The sequence below is a fragment of the Podarcis gaigeae genome (assembly GCF_964106915.1).
Source record: "Podarcis gaigeae genome assembly, chromosome: 2".
Classification (NCBI taxonomy): Eukaryota; Metazoa; Chordata; class Lepidosauria; order Squamata; family Lacertidae; genus Podarcis; species Podarcis gaigeae.
The window spans coordinates 18,226,276-18,248,500 of NC_139679.1; the positions used below are offsets into that span (position 1 = coordinate 18,226,276).

Consider the following 22,225-nt stretch of genomic DNA (forward strand, 5'->3'; position numbering starts at 1 on the left):
CCCTCAACGTCTGAACAACTTTTTTTGAAAAAATCCCTAAGCCGCGCGGTCACAATTTCAGCAAAAATCTGACATTCTGCAATTCACTCAAAAATGGTGCCAACCTGCTGCAAACCATCCCCTGAAAGGTTTTTCGGTGGAAACAGATGTGTTTTTATCATCGGAAAGGGAATTAGCCCTCGACGTCTGAACAACTTTTTTTGAAAAAATCCCTAAGCCGCGCGGTCACAATTTCAGCAAAAATCTGACGTTCTGCAATTCACTCAAAAATGGTGCCAAACTGCTGCAAACGATCCCCTGAAAGGTTTCTCGGTGGAAACAGATGTGTTTTTATCATCGGAAGCAGAATTAGCCCACGACATCTGAACAACTTTTTTTTGGAAAAAAGTTGTTCGCCGCGTGGTCACAATTTCAGCAAAAATCTGACTTTCTGCAATTCACTCAAAAATGGTGCCAACCTGCTGCAAACGATCCCCTGAAAGGTTTCTCGGTGGAAACAGATGTGTTCTTATCATCGGAAACAGAATTAGCCCTCGACGTCTGAACAACTTTTTTTGAAAAAATCCCTAAGCCGCGCGGTCACAATTTCAGCAAAAATCTGACTTTCTGCAATTCACTCAAAAATGGTGCCAACCTGCTGCAAACGATCCCCTGAAAGGTTTTTCAATGGAAACAGATGTGTTTTTGTCATCGGAAACAGAATTAGCCCTCTTCGTCTTAGCAACTGTTTTTTGGAAAAATCCCTAAGCCACGCGGTCACAATTACAGCAAAAATCTGACGTTCTGCAATTCACTCAAAAATGGTGCCAACCTGCTGCAAACGATCCCCTGAAAGGTTTCTCGGTGGAAACAGATGTGTTCTTATCATCGGAAACAGAATTAGCCCTCAACGTCTGAACAACTTTTTTTGAAAAAATCCCTAAGCCGCGCGGTCACAATTTCAGCAAAAATCTGACATTCTGCAATTCACTCAAAAATGGTGCCAACCTGCTGCAAACCATCCCCTGAAAGGTTTTTCGGTGGAAACAGATGTGTTTTTATCATCGGAAAGGGAATTAGCCCTCGACGTCTGAACAACTTTTTTTGAAAAAATCCCTAAGCCGCGCGGTCACAATTTCAGCAAAAATCTGACGTTCTGCAATTCACTCAAAAATGGTGCCAAACTGCTGCAAACGATCCCCTGAAAGGTTTCTCGGTGGAAACAGATGTGTTTTTATCATCGGAAGCAGAATTAGCCCACGACATCTGAACAACTTTTTTTTGGAAAAAAGTTGTTCGCCGCGTGGTCACAATTTCAGCAAAAATCTGACTTTCTGCAATTCACTCAAAAATGGTGCCAACCTGCTGCAAACGATCCCCTGAAAGGTTTCTCGGTGGAAACAGATGTGTTCTTATCATCGGAAACAGAATTAGCCCTCGACGTCTGAACAACTTTTTTTGAAAAAATCCCTAAGCCGCGCGGTCACAATTTCAGCAAAAATCTGACTTTCTGCAATTCACTCAAAAATGGTGCCAACCTGCTGCAAACGATCCCCTGAAAGGTTTTTCAATGGAAACAGATGTGTTTTTATCATCGGAAACAGAATTAGCCCTCTTCGTCTGAGCAACTGTTTTTTGGAAAAATCCCTAAGCCGCGCGGTCACAATTACAGCAAAAATCTGACGTTCTGCAATTCACTCAAAAATGGTGCCAACCTGCTGCAAACGATCCCCTGAAAGGTTTCTCGGTGGAAACAGATGTGTTCTTATCATCGGAAACAGAATTAGCCCTCGACGTCTGAACAACTTTTTTTGAAAAAATCCCTAAGCCGCGCGGTCACAATTTCAGCAAAAATCTGACGTTCTGCAATTCACTCAAAAATGGTGCCAAAGTGTAGCCAACGATCCCCTGAAAGGTTTCTCGGTGGAAACTGATGTGTTTTTATCATCGGAAACAGAATTAGCCCTCTTCGTCTGAGCAACTTTTTTTTGGAAAAATCCCTAAGCCGCGCGGTCACAATTTCAGCAAAAATCTGACATTCTGCAATTCACTCAAAAATGGTGCCAAACTGCTGCAAACGATCCCCTGAAAGGTTTCTCGGTGGAAACAGATGTGTTTTTATCATCGGAAGCAGAATTAGCCCACGACGTCTGAACAACTTTTTTTTGAAAAAATCCCTAAGCCGCGCGGTCACAATTTCAGCAAAAATCTGACTTTCTGCAATTCACTCAAAAATGGTGCCAAAGTGTAGCAAACAATCTCCTGAAATGTTTTTCCGGTGGAAACAGATGTCTTTTATCATCGGAAACAGAATTAGCCCTCGACGTCTGAACATGTTTTTTTTTAAAAAAATCTCTAAGCCGCGCGGTCACAATTTCAGCAAACATCTGACGTTATGCAATTCACTCAAAAATGGTGCCAAACTGTTGCAAACGATCCCCTGAAAGGAATTTCGGTGGAAACAGATCTGTTTTTACCATTGGAAACAGAATTAGCCTTCGACGTCTGAACGTGCGTAAAAATGTTTTTTTGAAAAAATCCCTAAGCCGCGTGGTCACAATTTCAGCAAAAATCTGACGTTCTGCAATTCACTCAAAAATGGTGCCAACCTGCTGTGAACGTTCCCCTGAAAGGTTTTTCGGTGGAAACAGATGTGTTTTTATCATCGGAAACAGAATTAGCCCTCGACGTCTGAACAACTTTTGTTTTTAAAAAATCACAATTTCAGCAAAAATCTGACGTTCTGCAATTCACTCAAAAATGGTGCCAAAGTGTAGCCAACGATCCCCTGAAAGTTTTTTGGGTGGAAACAGATGTGTTTTTATCATCGGAAACAGAATTAGCCCTCGACGTCTGAACAACTTTTTTTGAAAAAATCCCTAAGCCGCGCGGTCACAATTTCAGCAAAAATCTGACTTTCTGCAATTCACTCAAAAATGGTGCCAACCTGCTGCAAACGATCCCCTGAAAGGTTTCTCGGTGGAAATAGATGTGTTTTTGTCATCGGAAACAGAATTAGCCCTCGACGTCTGAACAACTTTTTTTGAAAAAATCCCTAAGCCGCGCGGTCACAATTTCAGCAAAAATCTGACATTCTGCAATTCACTCAAAAATGGTGCCAACCTGCTGCAAACCATCCCCTGAAAGGTTTTTCGGTGGAAACAGATGTGTTTTTATCATCGGAAAGGGAATTAGCCCTCGACGTCTGAACAACTTTTTTTGAAAAAATCCCTAAGCCGCGCGGTCACAATTTCAGCAAAAATCTGACGTTCTGCAATTCACTCAAAAATGGTGCCAAAGTGTAGCCAACGATCCCCTGAAAGGTTTCTCGGTGGAAACAGATGTTTTTTTATCATCAGAAGCAGAATTAGCCCACGACATCTGAACAACTTTTTTTTGGAAAAAAGTTGTTCTCCGCGTTTTCACAATTTCAGCAAAAATCTGACTTTCTGCAATTCACTCAAAAATGGTGCCAACCTGCTGCAAACGATCCCCTGAAAGGTTTCTCGGTGGAAACAGATGTGTTCTTATCATCGGAAACAGAATTAGCCCTCGACGTCTGAACAACTTTTTTTGAAAAAATCCCTAAGCCGCGCGGTCACAATTTCAGCAAAAATCTGACTTTCTGCAATTCACTCAAAAATGGTGCCAACCTGCTGCAAACGATCCCCTGAAAGGTTTTTCAATGGAAACAGATGTGTTTTTATCATCGGAAACAGAATTAGCCCTCTTCGTCTGAGCAACTGTTTTTTGGAAAAATCCCTAAGCCGCGCGGTCACAATTACAGCAAAAATCTGACGTTCTGCAATTCACTCAAAAATGGTGCCAACCTGCTGCAAACGATCCCCTGAAAGGTTTCTCGGTGGAAACAGATGTGTTCTTATCATCGGAAACAGAATTAGCCCTCGACGTCTGAACAACCTTTTTTGAACAAATCCCTAAGCCGCGCGATCACAATTTCAGCAAAAATCTGACGTTCTGCAATTCACTCAAAAATGGTGCCAAAGTGTAGCCAACGATCCCCTGAAAGGTTTCTCGGTGGAAACTGATGTGTTTTTATCATCGGAAACAGAATTAGCCCTCTTCGTCTGAGGAACTTTTTTTTGGAAAAATCCCTAAGCCGCGCGGTCACAATTTCAGCAAAAATCTGACGTTCTGCAATTCACTCAAAAATGGTGCCAAACTGCTGCAAACGATCCCCTGAAAGGTTTCTCCTTGGAAACAGATGTGTTTTTATCATCGGAAGCAGAATTAGCCCACGTCGTCTGAACAACTTTTTTTTGAAAAAATCCCTAAGACGCGCGGTCACAATTTCAGCAAAAATCTGACGTTCTGCAATTCACTCAAAAATGGTGCCAACCTGCTGCTAATGATCCCCTGAAAGGTTTTTTGGTGGAAACAGATGTGTTTTTGTCATCGGAAAATGAATTAGCCCTCAACGTCTGAACAACTTTTTTTGGAAAAATCCCTAAGCCGCGCGGTCACAATTACAGCACAAATCTGACGTTCAGCAATTCACTCAAAAATGGTGCCAAACTGCTGCAAACGATCCCCTGAAAGGTTTCTCGGTGGAAACAGATGTGTTTTTATCATCGGAAGCAGAATTAGCCCACGACGTCTGAACAACTTTTTTTTGAAAAAATCCCTAAGCCGCGCGGTCACAATTTCAGCAAAAATCTGACTTTCTGCAATTCACTCAAAAATGGTGCCAAAGTGTAGCAAACAATCTCCTGAAAGGTTTTTCCGGTGGAAACAGATGTCTTTTATCATCGGAAACAGAATTAGCCCTCGACGTCTGAACATGTTTTTTTAAAAAAAAATCTCTAAGCCGCGCGGTCACAATTTCAGCAAACATCTGACGTTATGCAATTCACTCAAAAATGGTGCCAAACTGTTGCAAACGATCCCCTGAAAGGAATTTCGGTGGAAACAGATCTGTTTTTACCATTGGAAACAGAATTAGCCTTCGACGTCCGAACGTGCGTAAAAATGTTTTTTTGAAAAAATCCCTAAGCCGCGCGGTCACAATTTCAGCAAAAATCTGACGTTCTGCAATTCACTCAAAAATGGTGCCAACCTGCTGTAAACGTTCCCCTGAAAGGTTTTTCGGTGGAAACAGATTTGTTTTTATCATCGGAAACAGAATTAGCCCTCGACGTCTGAACAACTTTTGTTTTTAAAAAATCACAATTTCAGCAAAAATCTGACGTTCTGCAATTCACTCAAAAATGGTGCCAAAGAGTAGAAAACGATCCCCTGAAAGTTTTTTGGGTGGAAACAGATGTGTTTTTATCATCGGAAACAGAATTAGCCCTCGACGTCTGAACAACTTTTTTAAAAAAAAATCTCTAAGCCGCGCGGTCACAATTTCAGCAAAAATCTGACCTTCTGCAATTCACTCAAAAATGGCGCCAAAGTGTAGCAAACGATCTCCTGAAAGTTTTTTCGGTTGAAACGGAAGCGTTTCCATCATTGGAAAAAGACATCTGAAGTTTTTCAAAGAACTATTTTTCAAAGAACTATTTTCCGCAGCTTATGGCATCGAGGCCTCATTTCTTAGCCTAGGATAAAAACCCTTCAGTTTTCACTGCCAAACCTTTCAGGGGAGCATTTGCCACAGTTTGGCACCATTTATGAGTGAATTGGATGTCCGAATTTTAGTGAAATTCTGAACCTGCGGGTTAACGATTTTTTTATAAAAAGATTTTCTGCAGCTTAAAGCGTTGAGGCCTGATTTCTTAGCATAGGATAAAAACCCTTCTGTTGAGATGAGAATATAGGCATACAGCGATCCCTTCAGAACAACTGGGCCTGTAGCAGGATCAGTGCTGGATTTACATAATGTATAAGCTAAACAAGCTATAGTTTAGGGCCCCACTCTCTTGGGTCCCCAAAAAATTTAAAGGAAAAAAACTTGGATGTACATTTCCAAAATGTAAGATAATAAAATAAAATAAAACCTACATACAGCAACAGTGTTTTGTGTTGTGTAGGCTCCTGTGAAGTAAGTACCGTAATGGGCCACACCTGCTACCCTGCCCCCTAAAATATCACTGGTTTGCTCATTTCTATATATAGGGTGCCTACAATCTGCAATGTATAATTATTAGTAGTTTGCATCATATATTTGCACCTATTATTATTTCATGTTATAGCAAGTTTTTAAAGACTAGATTATGAGTCTTTGTAAACTGTGTTTCTAAAGGAACTTTTGTTATTGCCAAGTGCCAATGTGTTTGCTTTATTAAGTTTGTTATGAATAAAAAATCCTATTAAGGTATTCACTATTAATATACTTCTTCTTAATTGTATATACTTCTTCTTAACTGAGTCAGCACTATTGTTCCTTGCTTTGTTTTGTTTTGTTTTGTTCTGTTTTGTTTTATTATTATTATTATTATTCTGTTAAATTATTATATAGTTTGTATTTTGCCTTTTAAGGGGAAGGGTCATGGCTGCCTGGGAGTGGGCCTCAGCCAATAGATTGGGTGGGACAGGTTCCACAGGGGGAGATGTATTGGGACACCCGATCTCAGTGATCACGGGCAGGAGGAGGAGTTATGCTAAGACCAGACCATGTCATTATCGAGGAGGCAGGTTTAGTCGTTGTTTGAGGACTATCCCTGCCTCCAGGTCTGGTCCTGACCGGAAGGCTACAGTAATCAGCAAGGGAAACCCACATGACCTGAAAGTGTTGCTGTGCAATGCCAGGTCAATGATGAATAAAACCACTGCCATCCACGACCTGATTGTGGATGGAGGATTTGACCTGGCATGTGTGACAGAGACCTGGTTGGATGAAGCAGATGGGCCTGTCCTTGCCGCTGCTTGCCCACCAGGTTTCTCTTACGCACAGCAACCCAGGTCATGTGGGCGGGGAGGGGGGGTTGCAGTGATTTTTAGGAAGTCATTAGTCTGCACCAGGCGTCCTATTGGGAAGACCCAGTTTTCTGAGTGCATGTTCTGGAAGTTGGGCAATAGGAGCAGTACAGGATTCCTACTGGTGTACCGACCTCCCCGCTGCACCAAGGATTCCCTGCCCGAGCTGCTTCAGGTCGTGGCGGATATGCTCCTGGAGACACCTAGCTTGGTTGTCCTGGGGGATTTTAACATCCATGCCGACACGACCTTACAAGGGGCCGCTCGGGACTTCGTGGAAAGCATGGCCTCCATGGGGCTGTCCCTGAATAAGTCTGGCCCAACTCATAGCCACGGACATGCCTTAGACTTGGTGTTTACCTCTACGGATGTTGGTGATCTGACATTAACTAAAAGCGAAACAAAAGAAGTGCCATGGTCAGATCACTTTCTGGTGCAACTGGACTTCTCCGCAACCCTTCCCCTCCGCAGGGAGATGGGACCGATTCGGATGGTCCGCCCCCGCCACTTAATGGATCCAATTGGCTTCCAGAGAGTGGTAGGGGATGCTTTATCCCAAGTTGATGGCCTTTCAGCTGATTCCCTGGTGGCACGCTGGAATGCGGAGTTAACCAGGGCTATTGACTGTCTGGCTCCGAAGCGCCCTCTCCGGTTGCATGGAGCCCGGACAGCCCCGTGGTTTTCCCCGGAGCTGAGGGTGATGAAACAATCGTTGAGACGGCCAGAGCGCCGGTGGCGGAAAACTCATTCTGAATCAGACTGGACACGGGTTAGAGCTCAATGTTGAGCCTACCAAGTGGCAATGGCGACGGCGAAGAGGGACTTCTTCGCCGCCTCCATTGCATCTGCAGAAAACAGCAGCAGGAGACTTTTTCAGGTGGTTCGCAGTTTATCAGAACCACCTGTACCACCGGGGCCTGGTAGGGACCCCAAGATCTCCTGCAATGCTTTTGCAAAGTTTTTTGCAGATAAAATCGCTCAGATTCAGAAGGAGGTAGACTCCACAGTGGGAGCAGGGCCAGGGCGGGAGAGTGCTAGAGTTCTGTCTGGTCCTGTTATATGGGATCAATTCCAATCTGTTACCTCCGAGGATGTGGACAGGCTGCTTGGACGAGTGAAACCGACCACCTGTCTCCTTGATCCTTGCCCATCCTGGCTGATAAAAGCGAGCCGGGAAGGGCTGGGCGATGGGCTTTGCGGGGTGGTGAATGCTTCCCTCTGTGAGGGAGCCTTCCCAGACCCGCTGAAAGAGGCGGTCATTAAACCGCTTCTTAAAAAAACATCTTTAGACCCTGCCAATTTGGCCAACTATCGCCCAGTCTCAAATCTGCCATTCTTGGGCAAGGTGATTGAGCGGGTGGTTGCTGAACAACTCCAAGCACGCCTGGAGGAAACGGACCATTTGGATCCCTTCCAATCGGGATTCAGGCCTCACCATGGGACTGAAACTGCCTTGGTCGCGCTGGTTGATGATCTCCGGCGGGCTAGGGACAAAGGTGAGAGCTGTTTCCTAGTTCTGCTGGATCTCTCAGCGGCCTTTGACACCATCGACCATAAAATCCTTCTGGACCGTCTAGAGGGGCTGGGAGCTGGGGGCACTGTCATACAGTGGTTCCGCTCCTTCCTCCTGGGCCGTGTCCAGAAAGTGGTGGTGGGGGGTGAGTGTTCAGACCCCTGGGCTCTCACTTGTGGGGTGCCTCAGAGTTCTGTCCTCTCCCCCATGCTTTTTAATATCTATATGAAGCCGCTGGGAGAGATCATCAGGGGGTTTGGACTGGGTGTTCATCAGTATGCAGATGACACCCAGCTCTACCTCTCCTTTAAATCAGAACCAGTGAAGGCGGTGAAGGTCCTGTGTGAGTGCCTGGAGGCGGTTGGAGGTTGGATGGCGGCTAACAGATTGAGGTTGAATCCTGACAAGACAGAAGTACTGTTTTTGGGGGACAGGAGGCGGGCAGGTGTGGAGGATTCCCTGGTCCTGAATGGGGTAACTGTGCCCCTGAAGGACCAGGTGCGCAGCCTGGGAGTCATTTTGGACTCACAGCTGTCCATGGAGGCGCAGGTTAACTCTGTGTCCAGGGCAGCTGTCTACCAGCTCCACCTGGTACGCAGGCTAAGACCCTACCTCTCCGCGGACTGTCTCGCCAGAGTGGTGCATGCTCTGGTTATCTCACGCTTGGACTACTGCAAAGCGCTTTACGTGGGGCTACCTTTTAAGGTGACCCGGAAACTGCAATTAATCCAGAATGCGGCAGCTAGACTGGTGACTGGGAGTGGCCGCCAGGACCACATAACACCGGTTCTGAGAGATCTGCACTGGCTCCCAGTATGTTTCCGAGCACGATTCAAAGTGTTGGTGCTGACCTTTAAAGCCCTAAACGGCCTCGGTCCTGTATACCTGAAGGAGCGTCTCCACCCCCATCGTTCAGTCCGGACACTGAGATCCAGCGCCGAGGGCCTTCTGGCGGTTCCCTCATTGCGAGAAGTGAGGCTACAGGGAACCAGACAGAGGGCCTTCTCGGTAGTGGCGCCCGCCCTGTGGAACGCCCTCCCATCAGATGTCAAAGAGATAAAGAATTACCTGACATTCAGAAGACATCTTAAGGCAGCCCTGTTCAGGGAAGTTTTTAATATGTAATGCTGTACTGTTTTTAACACTGATTGGGAGCCGCCCAGAGTGGCTGGGGAAACTCAGCCAGATGGGCGAGGTATAAATAATAAATTATTATTATTATTATTATTATTATTATTATTATTATTATTATTGTATTTGACTATTAATGTACTTGTTAATTGCATTTCAGTTCAACCATTACTTTGATACAATACATATTTTGTTATGTGCAGATGGCTTTGGATACCTGTTAGGTCTATAAATTACCATATAACATATATTCAACACACAAAAACAGTGACAATTTGTTGTTGACAAAGGACAGGTGTGGACATATAAAGGGCCCCATTACCTTTAATAGTTTAGGGCCTCTTCAAACCTAAATCCGGCCCTGGGCAGAATGTGTGGAGATTATCTGTGTTAAAGGAGCCATCAGTGCCAGAGCAGTTCGGGTTTTTTTGTGGGGGTCAATGTGGGATGTATGGGGTTGCAGTGTGTGGCATGGCGCTTAGGGGCTTGCAGTGCAGGATACATGCATAGTTGCCCCAATCTGAACTTTTTAGTTTACTACTCTAGATATCACATCTGCACAGTTGACATGGTTCACTGAGGGGCATATTTTATATTAAAAGCAATCTCAAACAGCAGAGGGATATTTGAGGTCACTGGGAGAGTCAAAATGGCTTCAGGATTGCTCTCCTGTACTACTTCAGACAGGTGGTTTATATATTTAGATATGCGAGCATTTATGAATATTTATTCTGTATTTAAGACCTTAGAATTCTTATAACACTATCCCTAACTTTGCACTCTGCTTGCTTCTAGATCAGTTCTACCAACCACCACCTTACCTTTGGTACTGTAGCAAATTCTCACACTTCATAGTAACTGCCTGAACCTTCATCCCCAGTCCCACACCTCCTTTTTTGCAGCCCCACTTTGGCACTCCCTCCTTTTCACTTTCACCCCTCTTTCCTCCTCTATTTTTTCAAAGTCCCCTTGCACCACCCTCATTCCCATGGCTCCTCAACCCTCCTGTTCTGCAGATATGTTACTGTACTCTTAAGAGGAATGGAACCTTAACAGCAAACCTGCCAGTTTGTTCAGTTAGAGAAGGCTGTGTGGAGAAGGGAGAGCCTCTCATGCCCCCTTCCTTTCCCGGCTGCTGCACAACAGCCCTGCAGTGCTGTCAGTTGAGTCTTAAGTCTCCACCAGTTGCTGCCACCGCTGTCAGGGCGCCCTCAGAATTCTCTGAGTTCCCTGACATAAATTACACCAGCGAGCCTGAACTGTATGAGAGACAAGAAGATGACAGGGAAGAGGGCATCAGAAGGAGGAGAGACTGAAGTGAACAGGGATTCCCAGCCCACGGTGGGGAAGGAGAGACAGGGCTGGGAAGAAACGCAAGAAGGGGAGACATAGGAAAGGGAGCAGACAGATTCACAGGTGTTGCAAGGGTTAAGCTCCGGCTCAGAGGTGGAGCAAAGACCGGGATCTCTGTGCACACGGATATCAGAAGACTGTGGGAATGTAAGAGAAGTGCCGTAAAGGCAACTGGCAGCAGTGATGATGATTGAAATTAGGCCGCCTCTTGCCCGTTGTATAAATAGCAATAAACAAAGACTACAAAAAGTGCCTGAGGGCACATTAGCAAACCAGATAAGCTGTTGTGGGCACACTCCACAACCTGTTATACCGGCTGCAATAAAACGTTGCTTTAAGTGCAGGGAAGGGACTCCATGGGTTTCAGGAAAGGCCTGTTAGCACGTGTGTGCCTGCAAGCATCACACTGGCAGCACCTCCGATAGGAACCTCTCAGTCATCTTCCAAATTAAAAAGAAATTCTGTTTAAGGTAATGGACAATGGTGTGGTGTAGTGGTTAAGAGCGGTGGACTCGTAATCTGGTGAACTGTGTTCGCTTCCCCACTCTTCCACATGCAGCTGATGGGTGACCTTGGGCTAGTCACACTTCTCTGAAGTTTCTCAGCCCCACTCACCTCACAGTGTTTGTTGTGGGGAAGGAAGGGAAAGGAGATTCTTTTTTTTTTAACTTCTTTTTATTCATTTTCTATAATCAAACAACAACAAAACGAAAAAAAGAAAAGAACAAAAAATAGCTCATACATACCAAAGAAAAAAGCAAACATCACCCAAAGCAAAACACCTACACCAACCATAAAACAAACATTAAATAACAACAAATAACAATTGACTTCCCTCCATCTCGGTTTTGGAGTATGTGAAAGTTAAAGCCGTTCTGCAGTTTTTCATTTTATAGCGTCTACACATCGCAAGAGTTATATTAAACCTATTATAATTTTTATATCTCTAGAATTTGATTCCATATATGTTATGAATTTAGACCAATCGTTAATAAACCTTATGCCTTTTTTATGTCTGATGTTCTGCGTCATTTTTACCAAATCCGTGTATTCAAACAATTTAATTTGCCAGTCTTTAACAGTCGGGATATTTGGGGTTTTCCAATTTTGTGCTAACAAAGTCCTGGCAGCTACAATTGCATATTGAAACATTATATAGTCTTCTTTCTTTATCTCCTCACCAATCATTCCCAGAAGGAAAGCTTTGGGCTTTTTGACAAAAGTGTATTTAAGTATTTTCTTTAGTTTGTTGTAGATGGAGTCCCAATTTTTTTTAACTTCTTCACATTTCCACCACATGTGGTAGAAGTTCCCCTCTTTGGATTTACACTTCCAACACCTTTTGTTGCCAATCTTATACATTTTTTGCAATTTCACAGGGGTGAGGTACCAATGATTCTTAGCCGCTTGGAGACTCCTTAAGGGGAGTGAAAGGTGGGATATCAAGCCCAAACTCTTCTTTTTCTGATATCTAAATCTCCATGGGGATCAGATGCTTCCAGGGAGAATAGTAATGGTAGTTCATGAATCCTCACGTGGAAGTGAATGAGGCAATCCCAAACTATGTGTTATCGCAACGTTCACATCTGCATGGGAGCAGCTAGATTGTGGAAAGTGAAGATAGCTGGACAGTCTGTCAAGTGGAAATAAAAAATGGATTGGCAATAACATACATGTGTGTGCATCCAATAATAGATTGCACAAGAGGTTCACAGGCCATAGGTGACATAGTGATGGGCTGTGCTATAATTCTTATGATTAGGTTCTACACCCCAACCCAGAGACACTTGCATGGAGATCTTGTTCAGTAATTTATTTCCAAGCTACTTTACAGCATAACCTATGATATGCGGCCTAATAGGGGCCCATATTAAAGGGGCATGTATGTGCCGTAGCTTCAGCTCTGAGAAGCCAGCTTTTTCCAGGACGTTCCAGCTTTCTCTGGTCATGTGGCACCCGTCAAACAGACATATCCAAGTTGGATCAGAGATCTGCTGCCAGAAGAGAGTCCAACTGGAAGGAGCACCTGCAACGTGTTCTAGGAAGTAGTAAGCGCCACCCTGGAGAAAAAGAAATGGATGCATATAAGTTACTTTCTATTCTCCCTTGGATTTCCTCAGATATTCCTTTGCGTAATCAGCGCTAATGGTATCAGAGTGCTGTTAACCTTTCATGGCAACAGCCACTGTTCCCCTGAATTCTGTCCTGAACCTTCCCACATTCAGCTGCATTGGATAGCTTTGGGGTTCTAGTCTTATGAGAGGAACACAGACTGCTCAGTGGGTTAGAGCATGGTGCTGAGAACGCCAAGGTTGCAGGTTCGATCCCAGTATGGGACAGCTGCATATTCCTGCCTTGTAGGGGGTTGGACCAGATGATCTCCAGGCTCCCTTCTAATTCTACAATTCTATGATTTCTCTGTCCGCTTTCTCCATTCCGAGCATAATATTACACATCTCCATCATTTGCCTTTTCTCACAGCTGCTATAAGCTGGGTCAACTTCTTCACCAAGCTATCTGCTATGGCTGCAAAGTCTCATCCATGGTCACTTACCACCAATTCAGATTCCTGAGGTTATACATGATTTTATTTTTATTTATCACCCCCAAATCAATTTACACTTGATTACTTTGAACTTCATTGACCATTTTAATGCCCATTTGCTCAGTCTGGAGCAGGAGTGCCAACTTGAATAAAATATTGGGAAGGCCAGGTATGCCCCTCCCCATATAATCGACCACAAGAAGTAGTACACAGACACACTCCATTTTAATCGTATTGCCCATCACCTTTGGGGGTTCCCGGCCCACTCAAATATTTTATTAGTGGGGTCAAAGGGACCTCGGCCCCTAGGAGCTGGTTCTATGGTTTGGAGAAATGCATTTGGAGCTTTTCACAACCGCTTTTTGCCAACGTGAAAAATTGGGTATCATTGCCCAGAGTGGTTGGGGCAACCAATAATACAATTGCTGCTGCTGCTGCTGTTTAATAGGATGTCCCTATTTTCATCAAATAAATGTTGGAGGGTATGAGATCTGTCACTAGAGTCAGTTAACAGCTCAGCCATGGGTGATTTTGAATTTGCCCCCGACTTTGCCAGTTTCATTGGTAAGCAGAGATGGAAGATGTCAAGGAAATCACAGTGGGTGAAACAGATACATTTTACTCACTATACTGCAAAAGGAAGGAGAGGCTATAATGTGTTTAAAAAGCCATTCCCAAACATGAATGATTCTATTTTTATTTTTTTTAAAAAAAGGCAGGTGGGGTTAGACACAAAACAAATGCAGAGAGGCTGAAATGTGAGGAGGAGGAATAATAATAATTTATTTATTCATTCATACATACATACATACATACAAACATACATACAGGTTTCCCCAGCCATGCTGGATGGCTCTCTACAGAATATTGAAAACACGATAAAAGATCAAACATTAAAAACGTCCCTAAACAGGGGTGCCTTCAGATGTCTTCTAAAAGTTTATTTCCTTGACATCTGATGGCAGGGCATTCCACAGGGTGGGTGCCACTACCAAGAAGGCCCTCTGTCTGGTTCCCTTCACTGCTCACCGTGAGGGAACCGCCAGAAGGCCCTCAGAGCTGGATCTCAGTGAACAACGGGAGTGGAGAGGCTGCTTCAGGTATACTGGGCGTTCCTGCCCAACCCTCTTATCAGTTTCAACATCAGAGACAAGCATGTTTAAAAATTTGCTTTGATCTTTCACAAGTGCGCAACAACAACAGACAAAATAATAAGAGGCATGTCTAGATCTGTGTAAGGTGCTCTCAGTAACACAGAGTGTGGGATTGTTTCTTCCTAACTGTAGATAGGGAGAAAAGCAAGGAAGTGATCCCAACGTTTGCAACTTATGAGAATGTAAATAGCTCAGAAGCAAATTGGTTTATGCAGAAACAACAAGGGATCCGAATTCATCTACCTGCATTTGTGATTCCCCAATGAATATAGAATTGACTAACACCCGAGAATACAGCATGCCCCTGCAGTTACTGAGTTGTGCTTGTTCTTCCCACGGCGTGAGCTACTTACCGGTCGCAGCACCCGCAGGACTTCTTTCATAACTTGCTTGGGGCTCTTCACAGAGCAAAGCACCAGTGTTGAAACCACCACATCCACCGATGCAGCTGGTACCTGGTGCAGGTCCTCAGCCGGAGCCACCAAACAGCGTTCCACCTGCACGTGTGGATTTTCAGCCAGGCTCTTGTCGAGAAACTTCTGGAAGTTGGGGTTTGGATCAGTGCATATGATTTTGCATCCCGCGGGGTAGAACTGAAAGTTGGTGCCAGTTCCTGTGCCAATCTCCAGCAGTGTGAGGGCCCCCGTAGGACTGGCAAAGTCCTTCAGGTTGCTGAACATTTCCCTTTTCTTGTCGGACATCTGCTTATTATAACTGATTGTCATCACAGACATGAAGTAGGGGAATAACCTCTTGCAAAGGGGTTCCCAGATACCCAGATACCATAGCAAGTAAGCGGGGAAGGCTAATATCTGGACGCATAACCTGAGCAGGACAACGAGGCATGTTGCTTCCATGTTAGCAGGAGGGCAGAAAACAGCAAAGCCAGAGGAGAAGAGAAAGTCAGTTGCAGAGTCTCGATGGTGGGGCTTGTTATTATCTGTTGCTTCCAGTCCTCAAAGATCTCAAAGGGTGGAAAGAAATATTGTTAATAAACTCCACACACACACAAACTCACCAATAACATGGTTTGTGCATGCACTTGTAATCTTGCCCATCAGAGGAACTTTAAAACTGTATTTGCTGCCTTTAAGAGGGAAATAATCTCATTTAGGGGGTATTCTTACACTTTATTGCAGCAGTGCACTCCGCAGTCCTGTAGTAACCCAAAGTGAATGTTGGTTTAAATTTGTTACAAGCTTTTCCTAAATATAAGGGGAAACCTTTTTCCCATGGCAGAACTCTTTCACACCAAAACTGCGCTGAAAAATGTTGGGGTGGAAGGATTGGCTACCCCTGAGTTGAAACTACGGTACTCTTCAGTGATATGTTTGCTTCCCTTGTGGGTTTGTTTTTTTGTCTCAAGCAGCTGCAGACTTGAGCATATAGCTTTACTTTTATTCGCTCTAGCTGTACTTTTGGTCTCTCTGTGGCAGGAGAGACATGGGCACCTGATGGTTTTTATTACCTACTTTAGGTTAATTATACATCTCCCTAGCCAGTGCAGATGAGAATATAGGCATATAGAAATCTTTTCAGAACAACTGGGCCCTGTAGCAGGATCAGTGCTGGATTTAAGGTAAAGGGACCCCTGACCACTAGGTCCAGACGTGACCGACTCTGGGGTTGCGGCGCTCATCTAGCTTTATTGGCCGAGGGAGCCGGCGTACAGCTTCCGGGTCATGTGGCCAACATGACTAAGCCACTTCTAACCAGAGCAGCGCACGGAAATGCCGTTCACCTTCCCGCTGGAAATGAATTAGCCCTCGACGTCTGAACAACTTTTTTTGGAAAAATCCCTAAGACGCGCGGTCACAATTTCAGCAAAAATCTGACTTTCTGCAATTCACTCAAAAATGGTGCCAACCTGCTGCAAACGATCCCCTGAAAGGTTTCTCGGTGGAAACAGATGTGTTTTTATCATCGGAAGCAGAATTAGCCCACGATGTCTGAACAACTTTTTTTTGAAAAAATCCCTAAGACGCGCGGTCACAATTACAGCAAAAATCTGACGTTCTGCAATTCACTCAAAAATGGTGCCAACCTGCTGCAAACGATCCCCTGAAAGGTTTCTTGGTGGAAACAGATGTGTTCTTATCATCGGAAACAGAATTAGCCCTCGACGTCTGAACAACTTTTTTTGAACAAATCCCTAAGCCGCGCGGTCACAATTTCAGCAAAAATCTGACGTTCTGCAATTCACTCAAAAATGGTGCCAAACTGCTGCAAACGATCCCCTGAAAGGTTTCTCGGTGGAAACAGATGTGTTTTTATCATCGGAAGCAGAATTAGCCCACGTCGTCTGAACAACTTTTTTTTGAAAAAATCCCTAAGACGCGCGGTCACAATTTCAGCAAAAATCTGACGTTCTGCAATTCACTCAAAAATGGTGCCAACCTGCTGCTAATGATCCCCTGAAAGGTTTTTTGGTGGAAACAGATGTGTTTTTGTCATCGGAAAATGAATTAGCCCTCGACGTCTGAACAACTTTTTTTGGAAAAATCCCTAAGCCGCGCGGTCACAATTACAGCACAAATCTGACGTTCAGCAATTCACTCAAAAATGGTGCCAAACTGCTGCAAACGATCCCCTGAAAGGTTTCTCGGTGGAAACAGATGTGTTTTTATCATCGGAATCAGAATTAGCCCACGACGTCTGAACAACTTTTTTTTGAAAAAATCCCTAAGACGCGCGGTCACAATTTTAGCAAAAATCTGACGTTCTGCAATTCACTCAAAAATGGTGCCAACCTGCTGCAAACGATCCCCTGAAAGGTTTTTCAATGGAAACAGATGTGTTTTTATCATTGGAAAGAGAATTAGCCCTCGACGTCTGAAGAACTTTTTAAAAAAAAAATCCCGAAGGTGCTCGGTCACAATTTCAGCAAAAATCTGACGTTCTGCAATTCACTCAAAAATGGTGCCAAAGTGTAGCAAACGATCTCCTGAAAGTTTTCTTTGGTGGAAACAGATGTGTTTTTATCATCGGAAACAGAATTAGCCTTCGACGTCTGAACAACTTTTTTTTGAAGAAATCCCTAAGCCGCGCGGTCAAAATTTCAGCAAAAACCTGACATTCTGCCATTCACTCAAAAATGGTGCCAACCTGCTGCAAACGATCCCCTGAAAGGTTTTTCAATGGAAACGGATGTGTTTTTATCATCGGAAACAGAATTAGCCCACTTCGTCTGAACATCTTTTTAAAAAAAAAAATCCGTGAGCCGCGCGGTCACAATTTAAGCAAAAATCTGACTTTCTGCAATTCACTCAAAAATGGTGCCAACCTGCTGCAAACGATCCCCTGAAAGGTTTTTCAATGGAAACAGATGTGTTCTTATCATCGGAAACAGAATTAGCCCTCTTCGTCTGAGCAACTTTTTTTTTGAAAAATCCCTAAGCCGCGCGGTCACAATTTCAGCAAAAATCTGACGTTCTGCAATTCACTCAAAAATGGTGCCAAAGTGTAGCCAACGATCCCCTGAAAGGTTTCTCGGTGGAAACTGATGTGTTTTTATCATCGGAAACAGAATTAGCCCTCTTCGTCTGAGCAACTTTTTTTTGGAAAAATCCCTAAGCCGCGCGGTCACAATTTCAGCAAAAATCTGACTTTCTGCAATTCAGTCAAAAATGGTGCCAACCTGCTGCAAATGATCCCCTGAAAGGTTTCTCGGTGGAAACAGATGTGTTTTTATCATCGGAAGCAGAATCAGCCCTCGACGTCTGAAGAACTTTTTTTGAAAAAATCCCTAAGCCGCGCGGTCACAATTTCAGGAAAAATCTGATGTTCTGCAATTCACTCAAAAATGGTGCCAAAGTGTAGCAAACAATCTCCTGAAAGGTTTTTCCAGTGGAAACAGATGTCTTTTATCATCGGAAACAGAATTAGCCCTCGACGTCTGAACATGTTTGTTTTTTAAAAAATCTCTAAGCCGCGCGGTCACAATTTCAGCAAACATCTGACGTTATGCAATTCACTCAAAAATGGTGCCAAACTGTTGCAAACGATCCCCTGAAAGGAATTTCGGTGGAAACAGATCTGTTTTTACCATTGGAAACAGAATTAGCCTTCGACGTCTGAACGTGCGTAAAAATGTTTTTTTGAAAAAATCCCTAAGCCGCGCGGTCACAATTTCAGCAAAAATCTGACGTTCTGCAATTCACTCAAAAATGGTGCCAACCTGCTGTAAACGTTCCCCTGAAAGGTTTTTCGGTGGAAACAGATTTGTTTTTATCATCGGAAACAGAATTAGCCCTCGACGTCTGAACAACTTTTGTTTTTAAAAAATCACAATTTCAGCAAAAATCTGACGTTCTGCAATTCACTCAAAAATGGTGCCAACCTGCTGTAAACGTTCCCCTGAAAGGTTTTTCGGTGGAAACAGATTTGTTTTTATCATCGGAAACAGAATTAGCCCTCGACGTCTGAACAACTTTTGTTTTTAAAAAATCACAATTTCAGCAAAAATCTGACGTTCTGCAATTCACTCAAAAATGGTGCCAAAGAGTAGAAAACGATCCCCTGAAAGTTTTTTGGGTGGAAACAGATGTGTTTTTATCATCGGAAACAGAATTAGCCCTCGACGTCTGAATGTGCGTAAAAATGTTATTTTGAAAAAATCCCTAAGCCGCACAGTCACAATTTCAGCAAAAATCTGACGTTCTGCAATTCACTCAAAAATGGTGCCAACCTGCTGTAAACGTTCCCCTGAAAGGTTTTTCAGTGGAAACAGATTTGTTTTTATCATCGGAAACAGAATTAGCCCTCGACGTCTGAACAACTTTTGTTTTTAAAAAATCACAATTTCAGCAAAAATCTGACGTTCTGCAATTCACTCAAAAATGGTGCCAACCTGCTGTAAACGTTCCCCTGAAAGGTTTTTCGTTGGAAACAGATTTGTTTTTATCATTGGAAACAGAATTAGCCCTCGCCGTCTGAACAACTTTTGTTTTTAAAAAATCACAATTTCAGCAAAAATCTGACGTTCTGCAATTCACTCAAAAATGGTGCCAAAGAGTAGAAAACGATCCCCTGAAAGTTTTTTGGGTGGAAACAGATGTGTTTTTATCATCGGAAACAGAATTAGCCCTCGACGTCTGAACAACTTTTTAAAAAAAAAATCTCTAAGCCGCGCGGTCACAATTTCAGCAAAAATCTGACCTTCTGCAATTCACTCAAAAATGGCGCCAAAGTGTAGCAAACGATCTCCTGAAAGTTTTTTCGGTTGAAACGGAAGCGTTTCCATCATTGGAAAAAGACATCTGAAGTTTTTCAAAGAACTATTTTTCAAAGAACTATTTTCCGCAGCTTATGGCATCGAGGCCTCATTTCTTAGCCTAGGATAAAAACCCTTCAGTTTTCACTGCCAAACCTTTCAGGGGAGCATTTGCCACAGTTTGGCACCATTTATGAGTGAATTGGATGTCCGAATTTTAGTGAAATTCTGAACCTGCGGGTTAACGATTTTTTTATAAAAAGATTTTCTGCAGCTTAAAGCGTTGAGGCCTGATTTCTTAGCATAGGATAAAAACCCTTCTGTTGAGATGAGAATATAGGCATACAGCGATCCCTTCAGAACAACTGGGCCTGTAGCAGGATCAGTGCTGGATTTACATAATGTATAAGCTAAACAAGCTATAGTTTAGGGCCCCACTCTCTTGGGTCCCCAAAAAATTTAAAGGAAAAAAACTTGGATGTACATTTCCAAAATGTAAGATAATAAAATAAAATAAAACCTACATACAGCAACAGTGTTTTGTGTTGTGTAGGCTCCTGTGAAGTAAGTACCGTAATGGGCCACACCTGCTACCCTGCCCCCTAAAATATCACTGGTTTGCTCATTTCTATATATAGGGTGCCTACAATCTGCAATGTATAATTATTAGTAGTTTGCATCATATATTTGCACCTATTATTATTTCATGTTATAGCAAGTTTTTAAAGACTAGATTATGAGTCTTTGTAAACTGTGTTTCTAAAGGAACTTTTGTTATTGCCAAGTGCCAATGTGTTTGCTTTATTAAGTTTGTTATGAATAAAAAATCCTATTAAGGTATTCACTATTAATATACTTCTTCTTAATTGTATATACTTCTTCTTAACTGAGTCAGCACTATTGTTCCTTGCTTTGTTTTGTTTTGTTTTGTTCTGTTTTGTTTTATTATTATTATTATTATTCTGTTAAATTATTATATAGTTTGTATTTTGCCTTTTAAGGGGAAGGGTCATGGCTGCCTGGGAGTGGGCCTCAGCCAATAGATTGGGTGGGACAGGTTCCACAGGGGGAGATGTATTGGGACACCCGATCTCAGTGATCACGGGCAGGAGGAGGAGTTATGCTAAGACCAGACCATGTCATTATCGAGGAGGCAGGTTTAGTCGTTGTTTGAGGACTATCCCTGCCTCCAGGTCTGGTCCTGACCGGAAGGCTACAGTAATCAGCAAGGGAAACCCACATGACCTGAAAGTGTTGCTGTGCAATGCCAGGTCAATGATGAATAAAACCACTGCCATCCACGACCTGATTGTGGATGGAGGATTTGACCTGGCATGTGTGACAGAGACCTGGTTGGATGAAGCAGATGGGCCTGTCCTTGCCGCTGCTTGCCCACCAGGTTTCTCTTACGCACAGCAACCCAGGTCATGTGGGCGGGGAGGGGGGGTTGCAGTGATTTTTAGGAAGTCATTAGTCTGCACCAGGCGTCCTATTGGGAAGACCCAGTTTTCTGAGTGCATGTTCTGGAAGTTGGGCAATAGGAGCAGTACAGGATTCCTACTGGTGTACCGACCTCCCCGCTGCACCAAGGATTCCCTGCCCGAGCTGCTTCAGGTCGTGGCGGATATGCTCCTGGAGACACCTAGCTTGGTTGTCCTGGGGGATTTTAACATCCATGCCGACACGACCTTACAAGGGGCCGCTCGGGACTTCGTGGAAAGCATGGCCTCCATGGGGCTGTCCCTGAATAAGTCTGGCCCAACTCATAGCCACGGACATGCCTTAGACTTGGTGTTTACCTCTACGGATGTTGGTGATCTGACATTAACTAAAAGCGAAACAAAAGAAGTGCCATGGTCAGATCACTTTCTGGTGCAACTGGACTTCTCCGCAACCCTTCCCCTCCGCAGGGAGATGGGACCGATTCGGATGGTCCGCCCCCGCCACTTAATGGATCCAATTGGCTTCCAGAGAGTGGTAGGGGATGCTTTATCCCAAGTTGATGGCCTTTCAGCTGATTCCCTGGTGGCACGCTGGAATGCGGAGTTAACCAGGGCTATTGACTGTCTGGCTCCGAAGCGCCCTCTCCGGTTGCATGGAGCCCGGACAGCCCCGTGGTTTTCCCCGGAGCTGAGGGTGATGAAACAATCGTTGAGACGGCCAGAGCGCCGGTGGCGGAAAACTCATTCTGAATCAGACTGGACACGGGTTAGAGCTCAATGTTGAGCCTACCAAGTGGCAATGGCGACGGCGAAGAGGGACTTCTTCGCCGCCTCCATTGCATCTGCAGAAAACAGCAGCAGGAGACTTTTTCAGGTGGTTCGCAGTTTATCAGAACCACCTGTACCACCGGGGCCTGGTAGGGACCCCAAGATCTCCTGCAATGCTTTTGCAAAGTTTTTTGCAGATAAAATCGCTCAGATTCAGAAGGAGGTAGACTCCACAGTGGGAGCAGGGCC

At 44.0% G+C, this 22,225-nt stretch overlaps 1 protein-coding gene across 1 annotated transcript; it reads right to left on the bottom strand.

Annotated features, from left to right (window-relative positions):
* Positions 1–12,653: 12,653 nt before the first annotated feature.
* LOC310839959 (thiol S-methyltransferase TMT1A-like) lies at positions 12,654–15,411 on the bottom strand (the record flags this gene model as incomplete). The annotated part of the gene is made up of 2 exons (XM_083729086.1): positions 12,654–12,915; positions 14,908–15,411. 2 exons carry the CDS (start codon positions 15,409–15,411, stop codon positions 12,679–12,681), a joined length of 741 nt encoding a protein of 246 aa, XP_083585212.1. The 3' UTR covers positions 12,654–12,678.
* Between the last annotated feature and the right edge of the window lie 6,814 nt (positions 15,412–22,225).